The 24,310-nt window shown below is 39.6% G+C and overlaps 1 protein-coding gene across 1 annotated transcript in view; it reads right to left on the bottom strand.

The window, feature by feature from the left end:
• LOC146628544 (single-strand DNA endonuclease ASTE1-like) overlaps positions 1-23,238 on the bottom strand; it is a 99,533-nt gene extending 76,295 nt beyond the window's left edge. The window contains exons 1-2 of the mRNA XM_085359597.1: positions 22,036-23,238; positions 21,725-21,929 (exon numbers count right to left, since the gene is read on the bottom strand). Of these exons, the coding sequence (XP_085215723.1) occupies positions 21,725-21,929; positions 22,036-23,238 (1,408 nt within the window). The remainder of the gene's footprint in view (positions 1-21,724; positions 21,930-22,035) is intronic.
• Between the last annotated feature and the right edge of the window lie 1,072 nt (positions 23,239-24,310).

Raw genomic sequence — 24,310 nt, 5'->3', positions numbered from 1 at the left:
TTCTGGTCACAAGCAAAGATATGATGAGAGGGAAAATGTGCACTGTGGAGCAGCAGCTCAAATTAGCAGAAAAGAGGTGAAGAGGAAGAACTTTGTTGTGAAATGAGGTAAAGAAACTGAAATTTGTGCTTAAAACAAGTGAAAAAGCTGAACTCTGAAATCCTGCTAAAACAGCAGAAGAGGCTGATATTTTTCAGCTACTCATTGAGCCAAACTGGTTCTCACGTAACTGAAAAAAGGTGGAAAAGCTTAAAATTCTAATGAAAACAGCAGAAGAGGCTGAGTGCACTGTGGAACAGAAGCTCAAATTAGCAGAAAAGAGGTGAAAACAGCAGAAGAGGGTGAGATTTGTGCTGATAAGAGGTGAAACTGCGGAACCAATCAGAGGTACTGCTTCTGTCTGCTTCATCAGGCTGTGTACTTGTATGTATTTCTGCCATAGACTGTTAACCAGAATCTGAGGTCCATATTAGAAAAGCTGCTAAAATCATTAAACTTTGCAGAATTGTAATAAATTATCAATATGAATTACCGGTCTGTGATAGTGTATAAATTTGTAGTTAAAAAAAAAACATGTGGGCCAAGGTGGAATCGAACCCACGACCTCTGGTCTGAAGAGCGGTGTCATTACCAATCGCGCCACCTCTAAGGGGGCGGGCGCTTTGAAAAAAAGGGTGATGAGGAGTCAGAATTAGATCGCGGTGAGACGCGAAAAACGCCGTTTTTTGGAGTTACAAAACGTCGTGTAACTCAAAAACTAGGTGGGATAGAAGCATAATTCTTGCACTGGGTGAATCAGCGGACTTTGGTGTACTTTGACTGCGATTTACATAGCTCTTTGTATCTCCGTCGCGGAGATATGACGAGAGAAGAAACGGCTTCATTTTCGGAATTTGAAAAATGAGAGGAGGACAGATTTCCACCCCTCAAACAAGTCTAACTCATCTCAGAACGGTAATAGGTGAGAAAATAATTCTTGAATTGTGAGTGTCAGGAGTGTCTGAAGATATACAGGGACAAGCCTCATGTCTTAACTTTGCTTCGTTAAGGAGATATGACGATTTGAAAATGCCTTCAGTTTCAGTATTTCAGCTCTGAGTTTCACAACCTCCCCATAGACTTTGAATGGGGAGTTTTTAGACCATGTGTCACTTCGAGGCAAATTGTGAAAAAAACGTAACTCTCACAATAATTATAGTGACACTGTCTTAAAGCCAGCAAAAATACCTACGTTTTGATGTATAATTTGTGGAAGTTGAGTGGAAATTGAGCGAGTAGCAAGGAGTTGTTCAGACATGAAGAGAAAATTCAGAACGGACGAGTGTGCAGTGGGAGTTAATTGCATAGCAACCATAGCAACACATGTATTTTCTGAAAAATCACAAAGTTGTAACTGAAAACTTAAAGAGTCATTACATGAAAACGGTAACAGATATGAAAAAGCTGAATCACACAGGAATAGCCCAATCATCTGAGAACGTTTTAAAGTTTGAATGGAGTTTCTAGGTGAAAGTATGAGGAAGTAGTTAAGTTTCAAAGACAAGCAAGTTTTAGCAGAATTGTAGAAGTTTCCCATTCATTTCAATGGGACAAATTAAAGGAAAAAAGTGTAATATTTTAAAAAGTATAATAGTAATAAGTACCAAAAGATATAGCAGTCGAAAGCAGAAATAGCAGAACAGTTTAGAGTTTGAATGGTAAAAATCGGCTGAAAACTGAGGGAGTAGTTAAGCGGCAAAGAAACGGAGCAACTAGAATAATAAAGGATAAAGAATAAAGAGAAACAGGATCTCAATAGTGTGGATGCCTACGGCATCCACCCAACTAGAAAAAATTGCATTTCCTGCGAAAATGCTGTGTGGATGCCTTACGCTGAAGATTTCTGCTGAAAAAAGCAGAAAAAGTTGAAAAAACAAAAAACATTGCCCTGAGCGAGATTCGAACCTGGCCTTTCTGATCTATAGGCGGCGTCTCACCTTACTGGACCAAACTGATTCTTACAAAGAAGAGGTGGAGAGACTGACAATTCTGGTGAAATTAGCAGAAGCTGCTTAGTATTGTGCTAATAAGAGGTGAAAAGGCTAAACATTTAGCAGAAAAGAGGTGAATCAGAAGAAGTTCTGCTGAAAAGAGGTAAAGAAGCAAAAAGATGAGTTGAAAAGAGGTGTAGAAGTGCTTGCTGAAGATGGCTGTATGTGTAATGACACACTGGAGAGTGTCAAGAAAGCAGAGCGCATGCAAGCAGGGAACATGTGTAGCAACTGTCACAGGTAGGATTCGAAACTCTGCCCCCGGGTCTCACGGCAGCTGCCCTACCCTCTGAGCCAAATGAGTTCTGGTCTCAAGCAAATATATGATGAGAGAGAAAATGTGCACTGTGGAGCAGAAGCTCAAATTAGCAGAAAAGAGGTGAAGAGGAAGAACTTTGTTGTGAAATGAGGTAAAGAAACTGAAATTTGTGCTTAAAACAAGTGAAAAAGCTGAACTCTGAAATCCTGCTAAAACAGTAGTAGAGGCTGATATTTTTCAGCTACTCACTGAGCCAAACTGGTTCTCACGTAACTGAAAAAAGGTGGAAAAGCTTAAAATTCTAATGAAAACAGCAGAAGAGGCTAAGTGCACTGTGGAGCAGGAGCTCTAATTAGCAGAAAAGAGGTGAAGAGGAATAATTTCTGCTGAAAAGAGGTAAAGAAGCAAAAAGCCGAGTTGAAAAGAAGTGTAGAAGCAGAAGTGCTTGCTGAAGATGGCTGTATGTGTAATGACACACTGGAGAGTGTCAAGAAAGCAGAGCGCATGCAAGCAGTGAACATGTGTAGCAGCTGTCACAGGTAGGATTCGAACCTCTGCCACCGGGTCTCACGACAGATGCCCTACCCTCTGAGCCAAATGAGTTCTGGTCACAAGCAAAGATATGATGAGAGGGAAAATGTGCACTGTGGAGCAGCAGCTCAAATTAGCAGAAAAGAGGTGAAGAGGAAGAACTTTGTTGTGAAATGAGGTAAAGAAACTGAAATTTGTGCTTAAAACAAGTGAAAAAGCTGAACTCTGAAATCCTGCTAAAACAGCAGAAGAGGCTGATATTTTTCAGCTACTCATTGAGCCAAACTGGTTCTCACGTAACTGAAAAAAGGTGGAAAAGCTTAAAATTCTAATGAAAACAGCAGAAGAGGCTGAGTGCACTGTGGAACAGAAGCTCAAATTAGCAGAAAAGAGGTGAAAACAGCAGAAGAGGGTGAGATTTGTGCTGATAAGAGGTGAAACTGCGGAACCAATCAGAGGTACTGCTTCTGTCTGCTTCATCAGGCTGTGTACTTGTATGTATTTCTGCCATAGACTGTTAACCAGAATCTGAGGTCCATATTAGAAAAGCTGCTAAAATCATTAAACTTTGCAGAATTGTAATAAATTATCAATATGAATTACCGGTCTGTGATAGTGTATAAATTTGTAGTTAAAAAAAAAACATGTGGGCCAAGGTGGAATCGAACCCACGACCTCTGGTCTGAAGAGCGGTGTCATTACCAATCGCGCCACCTCTAAGGGGGCGGGCGCTTTGAAAAAAAGGGTGATGAGGAGTCAGAATTAGATCGCGGTGAGACGCGAAAAACGCCGTTTTTTGGAGTTACAAAACGTCGTGTAACTCAAAAACTAGGTGGGATAGAAGCATAATTCTTGCACTGGGTGAATCAGCGGACTTTGGTGTACTTTGACTGCGATTTACATAGCTCTTTGTATCTCCGTCGCGGAGATATGACGAGAGAAGAAACGGCTTCATTTTCGGAATTTGAAAAATGAGAGGAGGACAGATTTCCACCCCTCAAACAAGTCTAACTCATCTCAGAACGGTAATAGGTGAGAAAATAATTCTTGAATTGTGAGTGTCAGGAGTGTCTGAAGATATACAGGGACAAGCCTCATGTCTTAACTTTGCTTCGTTAAGGAGATATGACGATTTGAAAATGCCTTCAGTTTCAGTATTTCAGCTCTGAGTTTCACAACCTCCCCATAGACTTTGAATGGGGAGTTTTTAGACCATGTGTCACTTCGAGGCAAATTGTGAAAAAAACGTAACTCTCACAATAATTATAGTGACACTGTCTTAAAGCCAGCAAAAATACCTACGTTTTGATGTATAATTTGTGGAAGTTGAGTGGAAATTGAGCGAGTAGCAAGGAGTTGTTCAGACATGAAGAGAAAATTCAGAACGGACGAGTGTGCAGTGGGAGTTAATTGCATAGCAACCATAGCAACACATGTATTTTCTGAAAAATCACAAAGTTGTAACTGAAAACTTAAAGAGTCATTACATGAAAACGGTAACAGATATGAAAAAGCTGAATCACACAGGAATAGCCCAATCATCTGAGAACGTTTTAAAGTTTGAATGGAGTTTCTAGGTGAAAGTATGAGGAAGTAGTTAAGTTTCAAAGACAAGCAAGTTTTAGCAGAATTGTAGAAGTTTCCCATTCATTTCAATGGGACAAATTAAAGGAAAAAAGTGTAATATTTTAAAAAGTATAATAGTAATAAGTACCAAAAGATATAGCAGTCGAAAGCAGAAATAGCAGAACAGTTTAGAGTTTGAATGGTAAAAATCGGCTGAAAACTGAGGGAGTAGTTAAGCGGCAAAGAAACGGAGCAACTAGAATAATAAAGGACTAGAAAAAATTGCATTTCCTGCGAAAATGCTGTGTGGATGCCTTACGCTGAAGATTTCTGCTGAAAAAAGCAGAAAAAGTTGAAAAAACAAAAAACATTGCCCTGAGCGAGATTCGAACCTGGCCTTTCTGATCTATAGGCGGCGTCTCACCTTACTGGACCAAACTGATTCTTACAAAGAAGAGGTGGAGAGACTGACAATTCTGGTGAAATTAGCAGAAGCTGCTTAGTATTGTGCTAATAAGAGGTGAAAAGGCTAAACATTTAGCAGAAAAGAGGTGAATCAGAAGAAGTTCTGCTGAAAAGAGGTAAAGAAGCAAAAAGATGAGTTGAAAAGAGGTGTAGAAGTGCTTGCTGAAGATGGCTGTATGTGTAATGACACACTGGAGAGTGTCAAGAAAGCAGAGCGCATGCAAGCAGGGAACATGTGTAGCAACTGTCACAGGTAGGATTCGAAACTCTGCCCCCGGGTCTCACGGCAGCTGCCCTACCCTCTGAGCCAAATGAGTTCTGGTCTCAAGCAAATATATGATGAGAGAGAAAATGTGCACTGTGGAGCAGAAGCTCAAATTAGCAGAAAAGAGGTGAAGAGGAAGAACTTTGTTGTGAAATGAGGTAAAGAAACTGAAATTTGTGCTTAAAACAAGTGAAAAAGCTGAACTCTGAAATCCTGCTAAAACAGTAGTAGAGGCTGATATTTTTCAGCTACTCACTGAGCCAAACTGGTTCTCACGTAACTGAAAAAAGGTGGAAAAGCTTAAAATTCTAATGAAAACAGCAGAAGAGGCTAAGTGCACTGTGGAGCAGGAGCTCTAATTAGCAGAAAAGAGGTGAAGAGGAATAATTTCTGCTGAAAAGAGGTAAAGAAGCAAAAAGCCGAGTTGAAAAGAAGTGTAGAAGCAGAAGTGCTTGCTGAAGATGGCTGTATGTGTAATGACACACTGGAGAGTGTCAAGAAAGCAGAGCGCATGCAAGCAGTGAACATGTGTAGCAGCTGTCACAGGTAGGATTCGAACCTCTGCCACCGGGTCTCACGACAGATGCCCTACCCTCTGAGCCAAATGAGTTCTGGTCACAAGCAAAGATATGATGAGAGGGAAAATGTGCACTGTGGAGCAGCAGCTCAAATTAGCAGAAAAGAGGTGAAGAGGAAGAACTTTGTTGTGAAATGAGGTAAAGAAACTGAAATTTGTGCTTAAAACAAGTGAAAAAGCTGAACTCTGAAATCCTGCTAAAACAGCAGAAGAGGCTGATATTTTTCAGCTACTCATTGAGCCAAACTGGTTCTCACGTAACTGAAAAAAGGTGGAAAAGCTTAAAATTCTAATGAAAACAGCAGAAGAGGCTGAGTGCACTGTGGAACAGAAGCTCAAATTAGCAGAAAAGAGGTGAAAACAGCAGAAGAGGGTGAGATTTGTGCTGATAAGAGGTGAAACTGCGGAACCAATCAGAGGTACTGCTTCTGTCTGCTTCATCAGGCTGTGTACTTGTATGTATTTCTGCCATAGACTGTTAACCAGAATCTGAGGTCCATATTAGAAAAGCTGCTAAAATCATTAAACTTTGCAGAATTGTAATAAATTATCAATATGAATTACCGGTCTGTGATAGTGTATAAATTTGTAGTTAAAAAAAAAACATGTGGGCCAAGGTGGAATCGAACCCACGACCTCTGGTCTGAAGAGCGGTGTCATTACCAATCGCGCCACCTCTAAGGGGGCGGGCGCTTTGAAAAAAAGGGTGATGAGGAGTCAGAATTAGATCGCGGTGAGACGCGAAAAACGCCGTTTTTTGGAGTTACAAAACGTCGTGTAACTCAAAAACTAGGTGGGATAGAAGCATAATTCTTGCACTGGGTGAATCAGCGGACTTTGGTGTACTTTGACTGCGATTTACATAGCTCTTTGTATCTCCGTCGCGGAGATATGACGAGAGAAGAAACGGCTTCATTTTCGGAATTTGAAAAATGAGAGGAGGACAGATTTCCACCCCTCAAACAAGTCTAACTCATCTCAGAACGGTAATAGGTGAGAAAATAATTCTTGAATTGTGAGTGTCAGGAGTGTCTGAAGATATACAGGGACAAGCCTCATGTCTTAACTTTGCTTCGTTAAGGAGATATGACGATTTGAAAATGCCTTCAGTTTCAGTATTTCAGCTCTGAGTTTCACAACCTCCCCATAGACTTTGAATGGGGAGTTTTTAGACCATGTGTCACTTCGAGGCAAATTGTGAAAAAAACGTAACTCTCACAATAATTATAGTGACACTGTCTTAAAGCCAGCAAAAATACCTACGTTTTGATGTATAATTTGTGGAAGTTGAGTGGAAATTGAGCGAGTAGCAAGGAGTTGTTCAGACATGAAGAGAAAATTCAGAACGGACGAGTGTGCAGTGGGAGTTAATTGCATAGCAACCATAGCAACACATGTATTTTCTGAAAAATCACAAAGTTGTAACTGAAAACTTAAAGAGTCATTACATGAAAACGGTAACAGATATGAAAAAGCTGAATCACACAGGAATAGCCCAATCATCTGAGAACGTTTTAAAGTTTGAATGGAGTTTCTAGGTGAAAGTATGAGGAAGTAGTTAAGTTTCAAAGACAAGCAAGTTTTAGCAGAATTGTAGAAGTTTCCCATTCATTTCAATGGGACAAATTAAAGGAAAAAAGTGTAATATTTTAAAAAGTATAATAGTAATAAGTACCAAAAGATATAGCAGTCGAAAGCAGAAATAGCAGAACAGTTTAGAGTTTGAATGGTAAAAATCGGCTGAAAACTGAGGGAGTAGTTAAGCGGCAAAGAAACGGAGCAACTAGAATAATAAAGGATAAAGAATAAAGAGAAACAGGATCTCAATAGTGTGGATGCCTACGGCATCCACCCAACTAGAAAAAATTGCATTTCCTGCGAAAATGCTGTGTGGATGCCTTACGCTGAAGATTTCTGCTGAAAAAAGCAGAAAAAGTTGAAAAAACAAAAAACATTGCCCTGAGCGAGATTCGAACCTGGCCTTTCTGATCTATAGGCGGCGTCTCACCTTACTGGACCAAACTGATTCTTACAAAGAAGAGGTGGAGAGACTGACAATTCTGGTGAAATTAGCAGAAGCTGCTTAGTATTGTGCTAATAAGAGGTGAAAAGGCTAAACATTTAGCAGAAAAGAGGTGAATCAGAAGAAGTTCTGCTGAAAAGAGGTAAAGAAGCAAAAAGATGAGTTGAAAAGAGGTGTAGAAGTGCTTGCTGAAGATGGCTGTATGTGTAATGACACACTGGAGAGTGTCAAGAAAGCAGAGCGCATGCAAGCAGGGAACATGTGTAGCAACTGTCACAGGTAGGATTCGAAACTCTGCCCCCGGGTCTCACGGCAGCTGCCCTACCCTCTGAGCCAAATGAGTTCTGGTCTCAAGCAAATATATGATGAGAGAGAAAATGTGCACTGTGGAGCAGAAGCTCAAATTAGCAGAAAAGAGGTGAAGAGGAAGAACTTTGTTGTGAAATGAGGTAAAGAAACTGAAATTTGTGCTTAAAACAAGTGAAAAAGCTGAACTCTGAAATCCTGCTAAAACAGTAGTAGAGGCTGATATTTTTCAGCTACTCACTGAGCCAAACTGGTTCTCACGTAACTGAAAAAAGGTGGAAAAGCTTAAAATTCTAATGAAAACAGCAGAAGAGGCTAAGTGCACTGTGGAGCAGGAGCTCTAATTAGCAGAAAAGAGGTGAAGAGGAATAATTTCTGCTGAAAAGAGGTAAAGAAGCAAAAAGCCGAGTTGAAAAGAAGTGTAGAAGCAGAAGTGCTTGCTGAAGATGGCTGTATGTGTAATGACACACTGGAGAGTGTCAAGAAAGCAGAGCGCATGCAAGCAGTGAACATGTGTAGCAGCTGTCACAGGTAGGATTCGAACCTCTGCCACCGGGTCTCACGACAGATGCCCTACCCTCTGAGCCAAATGAGTTCTGGTCACAAGCAAAGATATGATGAGAGGGAAAATGTGCACTGTGGAGCAGCAGCTCAAATTAGCAGAAAAGAGGTGAAGAGGAAGAACTTTGTTGTGAAATGAGGTAAAGAAACTGAAATTTGTGCTTAAAACAAGTGAAAAAGCTGAACTCTGAAATCCTGCTAAAACAGCAGAAGAGGCTGATATTTTTCAGCTACTCATTGAGCCAAACTGGTTCTCACGTAACTGAAAAAAGGTGGAAAAGCTTAAAATTCTAATGAAAACAGCAGAAGAGGCTGAGTGCACTGTGGAACAGAAGCTCAAATTAGCAGAAAAGAGGTGAAAACAGCAGAAGAGGGTGAGATTTGTGCTGATAAGAGGTGAAACTGCGGAACCAATCAGAGGTACTGCTTCTGTCTGCTTCATCAGGCTGTGTACTTGTATGTATTTCTGCCATAGACTGTTAACCAGAATCTGAGGTCCATATTAGAAAAGCTGCTAAAATCATTAAACTTTGCAGAATTGTAATAAATTATCAATATGAATTACCGGTCTGTGATAGTGTATAAATTTGTAGTTAAAAAAAAAACATGTGGGCCAAGGTGGAATCGAACCCACGACCTCTGGTCTGAAGAGCGGTGTCATTACCAATCGCGCCACCTCTAAGGGGGCGGGCGCTTTGAAAAAAAGGGTGATGAGGAGTCAGAATTAGATCGCGGTGAGACGCGAAAAACGCCGTTTTTTGGAGTTACAAAACGTCGTGTAACTCAAAAACTAGGTGGGATAGAAGCATAATTCTTGCACTGGGTGAATCAGCGGACTTTGGTGTACTTTGACTGCGATTTACATAGCTCTTTGTATCTCCGTCGCGGAGATATGACGAGAGAAGAAACGGCTTCATTTTCGGAATTTGAAAAATGAGAGGAGGACAGATTTCCACCCCTCAAACAAGTCTAACTCATCTCAGAACGGTAATAGGTGAGAAAATAATTCTTGAATTGTGAGTGTCAGGAGTGTCTGAAGATATACAGGGACAAGCCTCATGTCTTAACTTTGCTTCGTTAAGGAGATATGACGATTTGAAAATGCCTTCAGTTTCAGTATTTCAGCTCTGAGTTTCACAACCTCCCCATAGACTTTGAATGGGGAGTTTTTAGACCATGTGTCACTTCGAGGCAAATTGTGAAAAAAACGTAACTCTCACAATAATTATAGTGACACTGTCTTAAAGCCAGCAAAAATACCTACGTTTTGATGTATAATTTGTGGAAGTTGAGTGGAAATTGAGCGAGTAGCAAGGAGTTGTTCAGACATGAAGAGAAAATTCAGAACGGACGAGTGTGCAGTGGGAGTTAATTGCATAGCAACCATAGCAACACATGTATTTTCTGAAAAATCACAAAGTTGTAACTGAAAACTTAAAGAGTCATTACATGAAAACGGTAACAGATATGAAAAAGCTGAATCACACAGGAATAGCCCAATCATCTGAGAACGTTTTAAAGTTTGAATGGAGTTTCTAGGTGAAAGTATGAGGAAGTAGTTAAGTTTCAAAGACAAGCAAGTTTTAGCAGAATTGTAGAAGTTTCCCATTCATTTCAATGGGACAAATTAAAGGAAAAAAGTGTAATATTTTAAAAAGTATAATAGTAATAAGTACCAAAAGATATAGCAGTCGAAAGCAGAAATAGCAGAACAGTTTAGAGTTTGAATGGTAAAAATCGGCTGAAAACTGAGGGAGTAGTTAAGCGGCAAAGAAACGGAGCAACTAGAATAATAAAGGATAAAGAACTAGAAAAATTTGCATTTCCTGCGAAAATGCAGTGTGGATGCTTAAAGCTGAAGCTGTATGCAAAAAGTAGCTGAAAAAGCTGAAAAGTTGCAGAAATTGTAAAAACTTTGCAGAAGCAAAAGAAGTTTGCTAAAATGGAATAACTTAGCAGAACTGCAACATCTTAGAGGAAACACTAGAAAAAATTGCATTTCCTGCGAAAATGCTGTGTGGATGCCTTACGCTGAAGATTTCTGCTGAAAAAAGCAGAAAAAGTTGAAAAAACAAAAAACATTGCCCTGAGCGAGATTCGAACCTGGCCTTTCTGATCTATAGGCGGCGTCTCACCTTACTGGACCAAACTGATTCTTACAAAGAAGAGGTGGAGAGACTGACAATTCTGGTGAAATTAGCAGAAGCTGCTTAGTATTGTGCTAATAAGAGGTGAAAAGGCTAAACATTTAGCAGAAAAGAGGTGAATCAGAAGAAGTTCTGCTGAAAAGAGGTAAAGAAGCAAAAAGATGAGTTGAAAAGAGGTGTAGAAGTGCTTGCTGAAGATGGCTGTATGTGTAATGACACACTGGAGAGTGTCAAGAAAGCAGAGCGCATGCAAGCAGGGAACATGTGTAGCAACTGTCACAGGTAGGATTCGAAACTCTGCCCCCGGGTCTCACGGCAGCTGCCCTACCCTCTGAGCCAAATGAGTTCTGGTCTCAAGCAAATATATGATGAGAGAGAAAATGTGCACTGTGGAGCAGAAGCTCAAATTAGCAGAAAAGAGGTGAAGAGGAAGAACTTTGTTGTGAAATGAGGTAAAGAAACTGAAATTTGTGCTTAAAACAAGTGAAAAAGCTGAACTCTGAAATCCTGCTAAAACAGTAGTAGAGGCTGATATTTTTCAGCTACTCACTGAGCCAAACTGGTTCTCACGTAACTGAAAAAAGGTGGAAAAGCTTAAAATTCTAATGAAAACAGCAGAAGAGGCTAAGTGCACTGTGGAGCAGGAGCTCTAATTAGCAGAAAAGAGGTGAAGAGGAATAATTTCTGCTGAAAAGAGGTAAAGAAGCAAAAAGCCGAGTTGAAAAGAAGTGTAGAAGCAGAAGTGCTTGCTGAAGATGGCTGTATGTGTAATGACACACTGGAGAGTGTCAAGAAAGCAGAGCGCATGCAAGCAGTGAACATGTGTAGCAGCTGTCACAGGTAGGATTCGAACCTCTGCCACCGGGTCTCACGACAGATGCCCTACCCTCTGAGCCAAATGAGTTCTGGTCACAAGCAAAGATATGATGAGAGGGAAAATGTGCACTGTGGAGCAGCAGCTCAAATTAGCAGAAAAGAGGTGAAGAGGAAGAACTTTGTTGTGAAATGAGGTAAAGAAACTGAAATTTGTGCTTAAAACAAGTGAAAAAGCTGAACTCTGAAATCCTGCTAAAACAGCAGAAGAGGCTGATATTTTTCAGCTACTCATTGAGCCAAACTGGTTCTCACGTAACTGAAAAAAGGTGGAAAAGCTTAAAATTCTAATGAAAACAGCAGAAGAGGCTGAGTGCACTGTGGAACAGAAGCTCAAATTAGCAGAAAAGAGGTGAAAACAGCAGAAGAGGGTGAGATTTGTGCTGATAAGAGGCGAAACTGCGGAACCAATCAGAGGTACTGCTTCTGTCTGCTTCATCAGGCTGTGTACTTGTATGTATTTCTGCCATAGACTGTTAACCAGAATCTGAGGTCCATATTAGAAAAGCTGCTAAAATCATTAAACTTTGCAGAATTGTAATAAATTATCAATATGAATTACCGGTCTGTGATAGTGTATAAATTTGTAGTTAAAAAAAAAACATGTGGGCCAAGGTGGAATCGAACCCACGACCTCTGGTCTGAAGAGCGGTGTCATTACCAATCGCGCCACCTCTAAGGGGGCGGGCGCTTTGAAAAAAAGGGTGATGAGGAGTCAGAATTAGATCGCGGTGAGACGCGAAAAACGCCGTTTTTTGGAGTTACAAAACGTCGTGTAACTCAAAAACTAGGTGGGATAGAAGCATAATTCTTGCACTGGGTGAATCAGCGGACTTTGGTGTACTTTGACTGCGATTTACATAGCTCTTTGTATCTCCGTCGCGGAGATATGACGAGAGAAGAAACGGCTTCATTTTCGGAATTTGAAAAATGAGAGGAGGACAGATTTCCACCCCTCAAACAAGTCTAACTCATCTCAGAACGGTAATAGGTGAGAAAATAATTCTTGAATTGTGAGTGTCAGGAGTGTCTGAAGATATACAGGGACAAGCCTCATGTCTTAACTTTGCTTCGTTAAGGAGATATGACGATTTGAAAATGCCTTCAGTTTCAGTATTTCAGCTCTGAGTTTCACAACCTCCCCATAGACTTTGAATGGGGAGTTTTTAGACCATGTGTCACTTCGAGGCAAATTGTGAAAAAAACGTAACTCTCACAATAATTATAGTGACACTGTCTTAAAGCCAGCAAAAATACCTACGTTTTGATGTATAATTTGTGGAAGTTGAGTGGAAATTGAGCGAGTAGCAAGGAGTTGTTCAGACATGAAGAGAAAATTCAGAACGGACGAGTGTGCAGTGGGAGTTAATTGCATAGCAACCATAGCAACACATGTATTTTCTGAAAAATCACAAAGTTGTAACTGAAAACTTAAAGAGTCATTACATGAAAACGGTAACAGATATGAAAAAGCTGAATCACACAGGAATAGCCCAATCATCTGAGAACGTTTTAAAGTTTGAATGGAGTTTCTAGGTGAAAGTATGAGGAAGTAGTTAAGTTTCAAAGACAAGCAAGTTTTAGCAGAATTGTAGAAGTTTCCCATTCATTTCAATGGGACAAATTAAAGGAAAAAAGTGTAATATTTTAAAAAGTATAATAGTAATAAGTACCAAAAGATATAGCAGTCGAAAGCAGAAATAGCAGAACAGTTTAGAGTTTGAATGGTAAAAATCGGCTGAAAACTGAGGGAGTAGTTAAGCGGCAAAGAAACGGAGCAACTAGAATAATAAAGGATAAAGAATAAAGAGAAACAGGATCTCAATAGTGTGGATGCCTACGGCATCCACCCAATAATACTTGGCAGAGATACAATAGCATAGCAGAATTTAGCAGAAATATTGTAACTTACCAGAAACATGATAACTTCTCAAAAATACAAGAATTTAGGAGAAATAGTATAAGATAACAGAAAGAATATATTTAGCCAAAAATACTTAGACATTACAGAAACACTATGATTTAGAAAAATAGTACAACAGAGCAGAAATATTGTGATTTACCAGAGACACTGTGATGAACTATGAATATTGTAATTTTAAATTAAGACTATGTTTTAGCACAAATATTATAATTTGGCAGAAATACTATAATTTAGCAGAAATACTATATTAAGCACAAATCCTATAAAAAGCAGAAATGGTATGATTAAGCATAAATACTACATTTAGTAGAAATACTTTGTTTTAGCACAAATCCCATAAAAAGCAGAAATACTGTACTATGATTTAGTAGAAAAACTATAATTAATCAGAAATACTAAATTTAGCAGAAATACTATATTAAGCACAAATCCTATGAAAAGCAGAAATAATATGATTAAGCATAAATACTACATTTAGCAGAAATACTATATTAAGCACAAATCTTATAAAAAGCAGAAATACTATATTAAGCACAAATCCTATAAAAGCAGAAATAGTATATTAAGCACAAATCTTATAAAATAGCAGAAATAGTATGATTTAGCACAATAGTAATAAGTTAAACAGAAAAATTGGAAAAGCAAAATGGACAGCTGAAAAAATGCTGAACATGCTGAGGGTCCCTCAAATATACTTGTTAAATGACAAAAATCTGAAAAAAAATTTATGACAGCCACACAATTACAAATATGTACACATGAGGAAACACACATGCACAGAGAGACACACACACAAGATCCAATTCAGTCAACCAGTCTAACTATATTCAATTTAAATCCTACAATGACATGCTGCCAAATAAGGGCAGGGTCCTCTCTCTCCCACTAAACACACACACACACACACACACACACACACACACACACACACACACACACAGACAGAGGGAGAGAGCTGCCGAATTTAAATCCACCAATCAGAGTGGCTGTTTACGTTTTCCCGCCAAAACAGGTGCATCTTTTTACACACGCAGGACAGAGAGGCACAGGATTATTGCAGCCTATTTCTCATAGTGAGGACTCCCCTCAAACAAATGACCATAATTTCCTAACCGTAGGGGCTAGAGCGGTCATTCTTACACCGTTTTGTTCAGAAGAGATGGGGGAATCTTCCAGTATTGACAATTTATCATTACAATATGAATTATTAAAGATATTTGACTTCTAATGCACCATAACTGAGTAGAGCGAAGCAAAAACTGTCTTGACTTCCCCTCAAACAACGCTTTGTAACTCGAAATCTATTTGGAGTATCGATATCATTCTTTCACCGTAAGAGACAGCAGGCTTTGGTGAACAGTCATGGAAATTTTCAGGTCTCTGTGGAAATCCAACAAAAAGTTATGATGAGAGAAAAAAGTGGTTCATTTCCACAGTTTGAAATCTGAAGAAATCTGAGCGAAGGACAAATTTCCTACCCTCAAACAAGTCCAACTCATTTCAGAACGGTAATAGGTGAGAAAGAAATTCTTGAATTGTGAGCGTCAGGGGTGTCTGAAGATATTCGGGGACAAGCCTCATGTCTTAACTTTGCTTCGTTAAGGAGATATGACGATTCGAATATGCCTCTCATTACAGAAATGCAGCGGTGATTTTGAACAAACTCTCCATTGACTTTATATGGAGAGTTTTCTGACCTTGTGTTAGTCTGAGGAGATTTGCAAAAGTTCTATGAATACCACAACAATGATAGTGACATTTTCTGAAAGCCAGCAAAAATACCTACGTTTTGATGTATAATTTGTGGAAGTTGAGTGAAAATTGAGCAAGTAGCAAACAGTTGTTCGGACATGAAGAGAAGACTGCAAAAGCTTCAGTGTCACACTGGAAGCCAAGAGCATAGCAACCATAACAACGCATGTATTTTGTGAAAAATCACAATTTTGCAACTCAAAACTTTAAGAGGCATAAAAGTAAAACAGTAAAAGATTTGAAAAAGCTGAATTATACCTGAATAGCCCAATAATTTGTGAACATTTTAAAATTTGAATGGTTGTTCTAGGTGAAAGTATGAGGAAGTAGTTAAGTTTCAAAAACAAGCAAATTTTAGCAGAATTGCTGAAGTTTCCCATTCATTTCAATGGGACAAATTAAAGGAAAAAAGTGGAATAATTTAAAAAGTATAATAGTTAAAAATACCAAAAGATATAGCAGGAATTAGCAAAAATAGCTGAATAGTTTAAAGTTTGAACGGTGAAAATAGCACAAAAATTGTGGAAGTAGTTAAACGGCGAAAAGTGTACGGAAGTCCTAAGAATAATAACTAGAAAAATTTGCATTTCCTGCGAAAATGCTGTGTGGATGCCTTAACGTTGAAGATGTCGGCTGAAAAAAGCAGAAAAAGTTGAAAAAACAAAAAATATTACCCTGAGCAGGATCCAAACTTGGCCCTTCTGGTCTAAACGCAGCGACTCACCTCACTGCACCAAACTCATTCGCACAAAGAAGAGGTGGAGAGACTGACAATTCTGGTGAAATTAGCAGAAGCTGCTTAGAATTGTGCTGATAAGAGGTGAAAAGGCTAAACATTTGGCAGAAAAGAGGTGAATCAGAAGAATTTCTGCTGAAAAGAGGTAAAGAAGCAAAAAGATGAGCTGAAAAGAGGTGTAGAAGCAGAAGTGCTTGCTGAAGATGGCTGTATGTGTAATGACACACTGGAGAGTGTCAAGAAAGCAGAGCGCATGCAAGCAGGGAACATGTGTAGCAACTGTCACAGGTAGGATTCAAACCTCTGCCACCGGGTCTCACGGCAGCTGCCCTACCCTCTGAGCCAAATGAGTTCTGGTCACAAGCAAAGATATGATGAGAGGGAAAATGTGCACTGTGGAGCAGAAGCTCAAATTAGCAGAAAAGAGGTGAAGAGGAAGAACTTTGTTGTGAAATGAGGTAAAGAAACTGAAATTTGTTCTTAAAACAAGTGAAAAAGCTGAACTCTGAAATCCTGCTAAAAAAGCAGAAGAGGCTGATATTTTTCAGCTACTCATTGAGCCAAACTGGTTCTCACGTAACTGAAAAAAGGTGGAAAAGCTTAAAATTCTAATGAAAACAGCAGAAGAGGCTGAGTGCACTGTGGAGCAGAAGCTCAAATTAGCAGAAAAGAGGTGAAGAGGAAGAACTTTGTTGTGAAATGAGGTAAAGAAACTGAAATTTGTGCTTACAGTTTTTTCTGTATGCTTAAGCACATTTTTTGTAACTATTGGCTAATTTTGCAAAACTCTTCACACAAATAAGAAAACCTGTCACCCAATAATCAAAACATTGTAGTTCTCTTGCAAAAGCAAACACAGCTAGATTAACTCCTCACACCTTTGTAAAAATGGTGTTTCCGTATCAAACAGTACACACAAGCCATCATCTACTAAGCACACAATGCGCCAACTGCACACTGATGGTATGAATACAAAACACATCTGGCTTTTGCTTTCTCTGTGCACAAGGTAGGCTATGTCAGTTTGAGCTCATACTTCTGTCATAGATCCATAAGCATAGAGGGATCCAAACTTCAAGTACTGGTGTTTATTCAAACACATCAAAACAAACACAAGTGTTCATTTCCAAGTATAGGATTATTTGCAATCGCCATAATGACTATATGGGTTACTTGGTCTGCAGTGAACATGCTTCCTCTGCCCCCAGCATCTGGTCATCTAGCAATTCTGTAAAGTAACAATTTCAGTATTTTTACATCAATGGTATTGGTGTGTTTCTCATTGGCATACGGCAGTGCTACAAATCTTTGTGCGAAGTGACTGTACTCACCGATTCTCATTTCAAGATGTCCTTATGGTGCTTGCTACAGTGTAGCGGCTCGAGTTAGGCTGGACCCGTTGGCCAGCTACCCTCAGGGTCATTCCACGGTTGATTACATGGTCCACTATTGTAGCTCTGATGTCATCAGCAATTCTATTTCTTACTCTTCCTACCCTTCCTCTCCCCCCTCCTCATCTTCCTCTCCCTCCTCCTCGTCTTCCTCTTGCTCCTCCTTGTCCTTGTCGTCCTCTTCATCCTACTTCTTCACCTCCACGTCCTCTTCCTCGGCCTCCTCTACTTCTCACTCTTTCTGCTCCCTCCATTGTACTCCGCACACACAGCTTACCTGTATCATAGTGCTTAGGCTGATTGCAAAGTGAACTAATTATCTAAAAAAGTTTTCACATGTGAAAGTGTGCCAGACAGTTGGCAAATTAGTGTTAATGATAGCCATACATGTGTATACTTTTGCTAGGAGTGTGTTGGAAATTTGGTAATTGAGTGTTGTGCAGTGAATTGTGCCTACAGTTTTGTAAAGTGTGTGTTACAAAATTGCAAACTGAGTGCAAAGCAGTTTTTGTGCTTTTAGTTTTGCAAACTCAGTGAGTGGTTTTGCTATAAGTCTGAATAGTTTTAGAGATTGTGCTACAGGAATCACAGTTAGGGTTTAAGCATTCAGAAAAAACTGTAAAACAAGTGAAAAAGCTGAACTCTGAAATCCTGCTAAAACAGCAGAAGAGGCTGATATTTTTCGGCTACTCATTGAGCCAAACTGGTTCTCACGTAACTGAAAAAAGGTGGAAAAGCTTAAAATTCTAATGAAAACAGCAGAAGAGGCTGAGATTTGTGCTGATAAGAGGTGAAAATGCTGAACCAATCAGAGGTACTGCTTCTGTCTGCTTCATCAGGCTGTGTACTTGTATGTATTTCTGCCACAGACTGTTAACAAGAATCTGAGGTCCATATTAGAAAAGCTGGTAAAATCATAAAACTTTTCAGAATTGTAATAAATTATCAATACGAATTACCGGTCTGTGATAGTGTATAAATTTGTAGTTAAAAAAAACATGTTGACCAAGGTGGAATCGAACCCAGGACCTTTGGTCTGAAGAGCCGTGTCATTATCAATCGCGCCACCTGAAAAGGGGGCGGGGCGCCTTAAAAAACAGGGTGATCAGCAGTCAGAATTTGATCGCGGTGAGCGGTGGAAAAACGCCGTTTTTTGGAGTTACAAAACGTCGTGTAACTCAAATACTAGGTGGGATAGAAGCATAATTCTTGCACTGGGTGAATCAGCGGACTTTGGTGTACTTTGACTGCGATTTACATAGCTCTTTGTATCTCCGTCGCGGAGATATGACGAGAGAAGAAACGGCTTCATTTTCGGAATTTGAAAAATGAGAGGAGGACAGATTTCCACCCCTCAAACAAATGTAATTTATGGCTCAACGGTAAGATGACTGCAAAAACTGCTTAGACCGTGAGTGTCAGCAGTGTCTGAAGATGAATTGGCACAAGCCTCATGTCTTAACTTCGCTTTGTCAAGGAGATATGACGATTTGAAAATGCCTTCAGTTTCAGTATTTCAGCTCTGAATTTCACAACCTCCCCATAGACTTTGAATGGGGAGTTTTTAGACCTTGTGTCACTTCGAGGCAAATTGTGAAAAAACCGTAACTCTCACAATAATTATAGTGACACTGTCTTAAAGCCAGCAAAAAATACCTACGTTTTGATGTATAATTTGTGGAAGTTGAGTGGAAATTGAGCGAGTAGCAAGAAGTTGTTCAGGCATGAAGAGAAAATTCAGAACGGACGAGTGTGCACTGGGAGTAAATTGCATAGCAACCATAGCAACGCATGTATTTTCTGAAAAATCACAAAGCTGCAACTGAAAACTTAAAGAGGGATAAGATTAAAATGGTAGAAGATCTGAAAAAGCTGAATCAGACAGGAATAGCCCAGTCATTTGAGAACATTTTAAAGTTTGAATGGAGTTTCTAGGTGAAAGTATGAGGAAGTAGTTAAGTTTCAAAGACAAGCAAGTTTTAGCAGAATTGTAGATGTTTCCCATTCATTTCAATGGGACAAATTAAAGGAAAGAAGTGTAATATTTTAAAAAGTATAATAGTAATAAGTACCAAAAGATATAGCAGTCGAAAGCAGAAATAGCAGAACAGTTTAGAGTTTGAATGGTAAAAATCGGCTGAAAACTGAGGGAGTAGTTAAGCGGCAAAGAAACGGAGCAACTAGAATAATAAAGGATAAAGAATAAAGAGAAACAGGAACTCAATAGTGTGGATGCTTAAAGCATCCACACAATAAAGAGAAACAGGATCTCAATAGTGTGGATGCCTACGGCATCCACCCAAAGAGAAACAGGATCTCAATAGTGTGGATGCCTACGGCATCCACCCAATAAAGAGAAACAGGAACTCTATAGTGTGGATGCTTAAAGCATCCACACAATAAAGAATAAAGAGAAACAGGAACTCTATAGTGTGGATGCTTAAGCATCCACACAATAAAGAATAAAGAGAAACAGGAACTCAATAGTGTGGATGCTTAAAGCATCCACACAATAAAGAGAAACAGGAACTCAATAGTGTGGATGCTTAAAGCATCCACACAATAATCAGATTTATGGAGCTGAAACTGTAGAAATTTCATCAGAATGGCAGAGCTGTCACAGGTGTTCCTAATAAAGTGACATGTAGCTAGGGCTGCTCAATTAATCGAATTTTAATCTCGATTACAATCTGGGCTTTCAACGATCATTAAAAATGACTGAGTCGATTATTAGCCCCTCCCTCGTGCTTTACTCTCGCGCTGCTCCCTGTGGCAAATCGAGCGCACCTCTCTGCATTTCGAACACGTGTCACAACAATTAATTAATCACTGATTATTGTTTATTGAATAGCGATGCCTCTTTTATGACAGCAGTCAGTTATCAGCAGCTCATTAGCTTTCCTTTTATCACATGATGAGGTTTACCAACTAGTGTTCTAGATCAGAACCTCTTTCTCTGTTCATGACATCACTCACAGAGCAACCAATGAGAGTGAGGTGTTGTTGCGGCTTTTTGATGTTGGTTTATGCCTTCACTGCCATGAGATCACATAAAGTGGTGCATAATCTCTCCAACACCTTACCAGCTTTGTGTGAGATTGATGACGCCATCAGCCACACGGTTCCTGTTTGAAACAACGAGAGCATGATGATGTCACACAAACAGGAAGCTGAGAAGCAGCTGTTAGATGACCTGCTGTTCAGTCATTTAGAGCAGCGGTCTCCAACCTTTTTTGTGCCACGGACCGGTTTATGCCCGACAATATTTTCATGGACCGGCCTTTAAGGTGTCGCGGATAAATACAACAAAATAAAACTAGTACCGGTACCGGTAAATTTATTCATAACACACGTGAAAAGACCAAGGAAAACCGAGTAAACGATAAAAACAATAACAAAATAATGCCAAAAACCGATAAAAACCCTGAAAATCACACATTTCACACCTGAGCCTCAACTCTCGTGGCCCGGTACCAAACGACTCATGGACCGGTCCGAGGCCCGGGAGTTGGGGACCGTTGATTAAGAGGACCCGAGGGAAGCTCGGAAAGCTAAGCGGAAGTTATTTGGGACGACCGTGGCTCAGGGGGTTGGGAAGTGCATTTGTAACTGGAAGGTCGCCGGTTCGATCCCCGGGCTCTCTGTCCTGGTCGTTGTGTCCTTGGGCAAGACACTTTACCCTACTGCCTACTGGTGTTGGCCAGAGGGCCGATGGTGCGATATGGCAGCCTCGCTTCTGTCAGTCTGCCCCAGGGCAGCTGTGGCTACAACCGTAGCTTACCTCCACCAGTGTGTGTGAATGTGAGAGTGAATGAATAATGGCATTGTAAAGCGCTTTGGGTGCCTTGAAAAAGCGCTATATAAATCCAATCCATTATTATTTGGAGAGGAGAGTGACTGCTGCTGGTTGAAAAGAGAGGTAAAAAAAACTTCAGTGGTGTGGAAACATTATGGGTTCGCGGAGTCAGACGTGGATCAAGTAGACATAGTGTGTAAACTTTGCTATGGTGTCGTAGCTGCACCACAGAGCAACACTGCAAAGTTCACTAAACATAGATGTTTACATTTTTCATTTATTTTTTATATTGCAAACATTTGCACTGTTATCAGTATTTGCACACTATTTTATATTATTTTTTGACAATCTTCAAAGTCACTATTCAATACATTCTTATTGTTAAATAAATATCGTCAAATAATCGAGATCTCAATTTCAGTGAAAATAATCGTGATTATCATTTTTGCCATAATCGAGCAGCCCTACATGTAACTATGCATTTCATTGTAAATATCCATCATTGTATCAAGTAAGACTTACCTGGACCATGTTGGTCAAACACAAACCCCAACAGGAGGGCGTGGAGGCAGTGGACAGTTTCAGGTTTTGGGTGGTGTTGTAGCCTCTTGAACCAGAAAACAGTCACACAGACTGGCAGCTTCAGCTGGTCGGGGATGTTTCCTAAGTCTAAAGTCTGAACCTGCAGAGCTTCTTCAAACACTCTGCGACGCAAACCCTCAGGAGCCTGCACAGAGAGGTACCACACAGACAAGATGCTCACGTGTACCACGGAAACACATCTATGACCTGTCAGAGTAATTAAACACATATTTCATGATTAACCTCAGTACCTTATGTAGACGCTGTAATTTCAGTTGTTTCTGTTCATCACTGCTGAGGAGTATTGATGGGACACGCTTGTCTTTGATCTCTTCTCTATCCCTGTCATATTCAGTGCACATCTGACCTCCAGTTAACAGTCCATAGAAGTACTGTCTGATGGGGTAAGCAGCTGTGTAACTACTGCGCTGTGAAAAGTCCTCCACAAGAGCAGGCAGCAGAATAGTCTTCTGATCTAAAACACTTATGACGAAAGTGGTGATTTCTCCACTCTCAACTTTTTTACTCACCCATGTCGGCAACTCAAGACATTTTTTTTCTGGTTGAACATACTTTTGAATGGCGAGTTTGAAAGTTTGGTTCTCTTTTTTACCAACATGATTTAAAGCTTGACTCAGAGCACGTTCTCTCTTCTGTGAGTCGTTCAAACCATCCAGATTCGCTTTAGTTAAAAAGCTGAGCATACCATCCAGTCTTTTAATCCTGTACTCACCAGGTGAAGATGATTCATTTGCAAAGGTACCATTGTCTTTTAATCTTGAATAATCATTTCCTGCTATTGAAGCAAAGACTGGCATGAGAGCAGGGTCTAATTTGAAATGCTCACAAAACTTTGAACGTGTGTAGAGCTTAGCAGGAATTTTTTCATCCTCTTTGCTTTTCCACTCAAAGTTGTCAAGATGAAGGAAACCTTTGCACAAATCAAAGATGTAAAAATCCTTATCAATGGACAGCACAGCACATTGTTTCTGATTTGCAGCAGAAACAATTACAGGGTCTGCCTCTCCTAAACACTGTTCAAACATGATGTCTTTCTCCTTCAAGATTTCTATGAAGACATCTTTTACCAGAGGTGGTAAGACGTTACATCCTTGTGGTGCAGCGTCAGGCTCAGTCTCTGCTACTGTCTTTGCTTTTTCCAGTTTATGTTTTAGACGAGACACAAGATGTTCACGCTTCTCAGGCCCTGAGCCTCCATCCAGGAAGACGTACGGAGTGACTTCACAGTCCTGCAGAGTCTTAAAGAAGTTACAGACCTCATCTTTGAATCCAGGATAATCTCCTCCACAGCGCTGGTCCAGCTTTGGATCAGACGTATAATACAAAGAATAGTACAGAGCTGCACCATCAATGATGAGACCTGTTTTTTCTATGTTAACCTCTTCATAGAGACACAAATCATCTATCATTTTCTTTAAGGTTGAAACCTCCATGATTCCTTAAAGTGTTGTGAAGGTGAGTGGTGGTTATTGTGCTAATGCCTCTGTGTCTGCAGATATTTACACACCTGCTAGAACATCATACAGGTACACACCCACACTGACAAAACCAGTCACACCTGTTCTGACTAATCTAACATACCTATGTTACTCTTTGGTTTCATTTCTTTTATCTTCATGTCGTGGTCTTCTGTTTTATTTCATTTGATTTGATTTGATTTCAAGTAAACTCAGGTGCCCTGGCTTTTTGTGAAACAATTAATTGGTTCTCGACCCGTCAGAGCATTCACCCATACTTTTAAATGACAGAGTAAAAACGGTGTTAGTGATAAGTTAGACAGAATCATTACCTCGGACTGTCTTCTGATTATTGAGAGAAATAGAAGTGGAGATACTTCTGTTACAAATGCAATATTAATATAATATCAATAGATAATAATACAAATTTTATTTCAATGAATGTAATCACTCTGATCATCTTTTATGTAGAACATAAGCAAAGAAAAACACTGTACAGCTGTGGTCAGAAGATCTTAATAATAACCCCGAACCACCAAGGCTGCAAACAAGTCGACAGCTGAGCTACTAAGTTATACATGAAAAAACACTATTTTTTTTAAAAGAAAGATAGCGATGTAGAAATACACACGACTGTGTTTTCAGATAAAAGTAACAGTTACACAAAGAAAGGCAGAAATAGATGAGGAACAAACGGTGCTAAAAGAGAAAGTTATCATATTCATGAAGCTAAACTTAATAAATTGTGCGTTATTGATCAGTATTTACTCAGGTGTGGATTTACGCATTTGTAATATAGTCTTACATGTGTTTATATTGATTATTTGTGTGTGGACTGAAGCACGCATTTCCTGAAAAGTTACACACAAATCATTGTACACATTTGTGAGTCTAATTTTAAGCTTTTGGGTGATCCTTGAATGAATGTTTGGATGAAACACCCTCGCTTTCGCAGAGAATTCATTCCAACAGCATTTTGATTCTATAACTCCTCAATCACAATATCATGAGTCACAGGACATTCTGGACATTCATGGACACGCTTCAT

This window comes from Diplotaxodon limnothrissa, linkage group LG7 (assembly GCF_057381915.1).
Source record: "Diplotaxodon limnothrissa isolate DT_005_m linkage group LG7, D_limnothrissa_male_GT1.1, whole genome shotgun sequence".
Lineage (NCBI taxonomy): Eukaryota > Metazoa > Chordata > Actinopteri > Cichliformes > Cichlidae > Diplotaxodon > Diplotaxodon limnothrissa.
Note: the sequence above shows the minus strand (reverse complement) of the source record. Positions and strands in the feature narration are given on the sequence as shown.